Raw genomic sequence first — 5,536 nt, 5'->3', positions numbered from 1 at the left:
TGTCTTTATCGAGGCACTGTACTATAAAGGTTAAAGGGTTGGAAGCACATCAAATTAGCACAAAATATAATTTTCACCACACCTCAAATATTTATTTATTTATATTTTTGCTAAGGCCATTTTCTCGTTTTTAACCTCGTATGGCTTTGATAACAGCCCTTCTTCACTGAAGTTACGACTCGAGTATTTTTTGCCCTAAAATATCACCCTTCCTTTTTTGATTTTGATTGCGATCAAGCTGTCAATTAATCCAAAGTTCTTAGGAATTTTGGATTGTAAAAAGTAGAGTAATTAGAAACACAAGGATGTTTCTTACTGTTTGGTCCCTACGGTCTTTAATTCTTTGGTCTCTAGTTTATGCATACATGCAGTTGTTGGTTGCATTTTAATTAAATGGATCAAAATGAGTAAAACATGCTTAGAGAGAGTTTGTAAAAGTTTCCTTGAAGCACACACTGTGCTAAAAATCCATTGCTAGTGTCCTGCTTCATGCGTTTAAAGAAAGTAATTCAGGTTAGCTGTAAATAGACTCCTCGGTTGCCTAGTTTCACAGCTCAAACTGGAACAGGGTTGGGGAGCTGCTTCGAGATTTTGCAAATAGAATAACTACAGATAGACAAGGAAGCAACGTCTAACTAAATCCCAATATTCTATTCAAAGACTCATATTAAAGGTGCTGCAGAACGAGTGTGGGTGAAGGTTTTTCACTTGCAGAGTTTAGGTTGGGTATGCATGTGTATGACTTAAGTTATGTGTTCGGTATCAATATTTGCCGATCAGTTTGCTGTTTGTATTGTCTGCCACTGTGCAAGGGCAGGAACTAACCTTGGAGCAAAAACTCAGCCATGGAAAATGACTGCCATAAATGGCAGAATGTTCGCTGCCCGGGTAAAAATAGTTCAGATAAACCAGATATGTCCTAGAAACCTCAATCACTTGGCAAGCCCCTGTTTGTCCGCTCTCCAGCATCAACATATGGAGGCTTGGGTTCCTCATACACTATCAGTTTGTACTAAAAAGAGGACTCAGTTTTACATTAAAATGGCTGTAAATGATGGGAAAAGGGTTTCCACTTCATTTAGTCATTGTGTTTTCTCTGTAATCTCTCATTCACAGCACTTTCTAAAGGAAACAAGCCAGTGCACACCATCCTCCTGAACCCACACGTGCACCTCATCGGGGAAAATGCTGCATGCATTGCTTATATTCGGCTGACCCAGTACATGGACGGCAGCGGAATGCCCCGCACGATGCAGTCCGAGGAGACCCGTGTGTGGCAGCGCCGTGATGGAAAGTGGCAGAATATTCACTTCCACCGCTCAGGCTCACCGAGCATCCCCTCTCAGTAAGAGGTCCTAAGAAATGAATAAACAAGGAATTCAAAGACACACCTAGAATTTAAATTAGTGTAATAATGATGCATGTCCAATGCATATAATAATAACTATAGTGTAATAATGATGCATGTCCAGACATTGCAAGGATTTTTTGTTTTGTGACTAAAATGTTTTATTTATAGTATTATGGAATAAAACACTAGTTTATCCACAGGATGATTTTTATTTTACCAGTTCAGGCTTTTGATTTTGTTAGAGATGGTCAACTTTAGGTATGGCCTGGTCCCAGGTGTAAGTTATAGTTAGTTTTCAAAAATGTACAGTTTAAAAATGGCTTAAATTATCTGTCGCTCTCCTAAGTTTTGAAGTGGGTTAAGTCAGATGCCAGCGAATATTCCAGAGTGATCAGGTTTTCCCAGTTGGATAGATCTTACAGCATAGCACAAAGGTTAAACACATTTCCCCCAAATTTAAGAAAGGCATATTGGACTTATATATTTAGCACAATAATATTGCATCAGATTACTATTTAAAAGAGAAATACATCAGGAAATACTTGGAGAATCCGCCAGTTTAAGGCTGCATAGTCATGTTATTTGTCTTTACAAAAAAAATATCAAAAACCCCTTTGATTATGATGAAAATGGTTACGGTATATACACCAGCCATTCATCTTTATAGTGTTTTGATGCTCCTTTCTAAGCATAAATAGATTTCCAGCACAGAGGCGCCACCTTCCATCAGTACAGCTTTACTATTGGAATGCCGGATGGCGACTGCTAAATAGAACCTGACCATCGTGGTAAACAAATAGCTCAGCATAAATGAAAACTAAATGTTATTTATAAAATAAACCAATCTTCAGCTACTCTAAGTTTTATTTAATCCTCCCCAAAGCCTCCTATGAGAACATCAGAAAAAAAGAAAATTCCCATTTCTAACTAATCAACCAGGGAGACATCAATGCAGGAACCAATCAATCTATTTATAACTCCATTTGTACTGAGACTGTAGAGACTAAGGGTATCATTGATATCACTAGTATCAGCATTCAAATGTTTGAATATCCATTCATTTAGCAGCCACATCTGAATTCCTTGGCAGCTTTAGCTTCCCCTTCAGTGAACACCAAAGTTCATAATGTAATCCGATCACTGTTGGACCCATTTGGAATCAAATTCTTTTTTTTGTGTGCATTTTTGCACTCTGGATCCTGGACTTTTCTATATTTCTATACTTCACTGGGATGTGCTAACTGGCTTAGCTTTAAAGGGCTACTTTTTTGTTTACCCCATGTGCACATGTACAGTATCCTATATTCTTTTATATTGTTAATTTAAACAAAAGGCTTTATTTACTAACAAACCATGCAAAAAGCAAAGTGTAAAACACAAAAACAACAAATAATACACCGGTGGGACGTGGGTACCTTTCAGAATAACTTTGTATGCAAACAGAGTGAGTTACTGTACTGGCGTATAAATAAAAAGGGTTATAATCTGATATGACTGCACATCTAAACTGAAACTGCTGGTGGATACTGTACTTCTGAAATGTGCACACAAATTAATAACAAAATAAAAAAAAATATATATATATCAAAATTTAGCATACACTTGAACCAGATAAGAAAAGTCTGTGTGATATCTTTACCTTGGTGTCTTGTCGTGCTCAGAGAACCATTTAGCTTTAGCAATGCATGCTAATGAAAGTGAACTACTAGCAGTTTTTGTATTTAGAATGTTCACTAATATCACAGAAAGTGTTTGCATGCATTAAAGTTTCCATTTATGAGATACAAACCAACAAAAAACCAAAAACATAATTTAGCCTTGCACCTATTGCTTCGTTGCCAAATTTTAAGGTTTTAGGTTTCCTGTTAGTTTCCCGTTAGAAATTCTGACTTTAAGTAATGGTCTTGTTTGTTATTGTAAACTTGAACTGAATAATTCAGCATAATAGCCAGAATGCAAAATTAAATTTATTTTTTCCTTCAAATAAATACAAAGCCAATTTGTTACATTATACTGGGATCTATGTTCAGTAAATACTGGAACTGTTTGATTTTCCCAATAATTGGTCTTGGCCATTTTACAAAGTGTACTTGTATTTTTGCAACAAAAGGCTCGCTGCTGTCAATTTTTAATATGTGTAGTTATTTTGGAAGACCAAATACTGCATGCTGTTAAAACCCTGTTCTTCTCTCTGTTTCTTGTCTTTTCTTACAGTTAATGGCATATCGCTTTGTGAAAAAAAAAAAAAAAAAAGAAAGAAAAAATCTAGTGGAGCAGTCAACTAGCCAACCCTCCTGACAGCTCTTAAGACCTTCGACCCTTCCATAAGGACACAACCTCGCACAGGATATAAACATTATTACATTTTACTGTTATGGTATTTTCTGAACAGACAATATCCGATCCCACCACCGGGTGGCAGCACACCGTATTTGGACGTAATAAAATAGACATAATATTGAGAACATTTTCTTTTCCTTTTTTGGTTTGTTTTTTAAACGTTTTTGGTATGCATTTTAAATATAAAGCAAATGTTTCAAGAGTCCTCTACCGTAACCTCTCCTAAAGATTAGTTCTGTATTTTTATGTGTATTTCTGTGTGTGCTACTCTAATACCATTTGGGAGATCAGAATGTTCAAATATTCAGCTTGCTTTAGTTCTGGTGATGTATATACATTGTGATTGTTGATTTAAAACAAAAAGAAACTCCAAAATCTGCTATTCTTGCTATCAGAGGACTTAATGATTTCTGTAAAATCAAGTTTATGAGCTACACTTCTGTTTGCTATGAGCTGTCATACTGTTTAAATTGTCAGATCTCAACCTATAGTACTAATTTAGGTGTAAAGAAAAGCAGAGAAACTTACTTTGCATTGAGACATGTTTGCCTTTATATCAGTGAAATAAGAAATAAGAGAATGTAGCATATATGTAACATATGAAAATCCAAGATTTATTGTGTAGTGCATGGTGGGGGAGGGGGGGGTGTTACCATGAGTAAGATCATATGAAACTATAATATCTGCTGTTTATTTTGTCATTCAAGACACTGACTTGTTTGCATTTGTTATTGTTGTGCATCAGTCCTGTCCCAAACTGTTTCTAATGTCCTCCAATATCATGGAAGTGTTGTAAAAGATAATAAAAAGCAAAAAAATCATCCATATCTTAACCTCGTGTTGAACAGGAGGTAAATGAAACATTGACCGTCGAGGTACCCCTTCCATTTTGTATAAAAACAGGCAGGAATACAAGATAATGTTCAACATTGTTACTTGTATTTTGTGCCTGTGTGTGTCTGATTTCTGTTGTCCTTCTCCCGTTAAACCAGTGTTTAGCTTTGCCAGCTGCAGTGAGAAGATTTTGATAATGGAGATGAAGAAAAGGTCCTGGAGTCTAACTTCAGTCATTTTAAGTGACAGCCTGATGACTATGGATGGAAAATGTTGATTTAAAAGACAGTTGGTTAGCCTTGGAAGCTGGGATGTCTTCCGTGCTTCTATTAGCCAGTGGTATCACCATGGCTGAACAGTGACAGTACTGTTGTCCCCTTTGTTTGCTATATCCACCTAGTGGGTCTTTTCTTTTTTCAATGGAAAAGATTAGCGTTTCATTTGACAAAAAGTATGATGTCAGTGCAATGCACTAAATCTTACATGGTGTGTACCTGTTGCCAGCATGGCAATGGATGGCTTAACATGTTTAAGAAATAAATATATCAGCTACAAAGTGCAAACAATTGATTTTTACTAATGTTTGTGTGGCTGGTTGATTGGCTTATCTCTTGTGGAGCTTGTGTTTCTTATGACCATGGTATGGAAAATATGTATGTTTCTTGATTTAGATCTATATACTCTACGTATACCCTTAAGTCCTAAATATACCTATGATGAGAACGAGAACTATATATCTGTTACAGCTAAGTTTAACTTGATATTCATTATTTTAAGATATGGTAACCAAGCAACAGTGCTGGCCAAAGGTTGCTATACACTCCTCATTGGCATGGATGTCATGTTGCATTAAACCTTCTGATCTTCCAAATTAAATTATTCTAATACTTAAAATTTGAGGTACTATATTCTAACAATTGCTGATTTTTAGTAGATGTGGATACAGGCTCAAATAAATATATGTATGTATGTATGTATGTATATGTATGTATGTATGTATGTATGTATATG

The 5,536-nt window shown here is 35.8% G+C and overlaps 1 protein-coding gene across 12 annotated transcripts in view; it reads left to right on the top strand.

Annotated features, from left to right (window-relative positions):
* camk2d (calcium/calmodulin-dependent protein kinase II delta) overlaps positions 1–5,469 on the top strand; it is a 61,728-nt gene extending 56,259 nt beyond the window's left edge. For 10 of the 12 annotated variants that reach the window (XM_015376218.1, XM_015376215.1, XM_015376217.1 and 7 more), the window contains 2 exons: positions 1,117–1,345; positions 3,566–5,469. In XM_015376218.1, coding sequence (XP_015231704.1) covers positions 1,117–1,345; positions 3,566–3,569 — 233 coding nt within the window. In that variant the 3' untranslated portion in view covers positions 3,570–5,469. Of the gene's footprint in view, positions 1–1,116; positions 1,350–3,565 lie in introns of those variants that run through there. The other 2 variants (XM_015376225.1, XM_015376222.1) reach the window with 1 other exon arrangement.
* The last annotated feature ends 67 nt before the right edge of the window (positions 5,470–5,536 follow it).

Source organism: Cyprinodon variegatus, unplaced genomic scaffold, assembly GCF_000732505.1.
Source record: "Cyprinodon variegatus isolate N-32 unplaced genomic scaffold, C_variegatus-1.0 Scaffold131, whole genome shotgun sequence".
Lineage (NCBI taxonomy): Eukaryota > Metazoa > Chordata > Actinopteri > Cyprinodontiformes > Cyprinodontidae > Cyprinodon > Cyprinodon variegatus.
The sequence above is the reverse complement of the archived record's forward strand: the minus strand, read 5'-3'. Positions and strand labels throughout refer to the sequence as shown.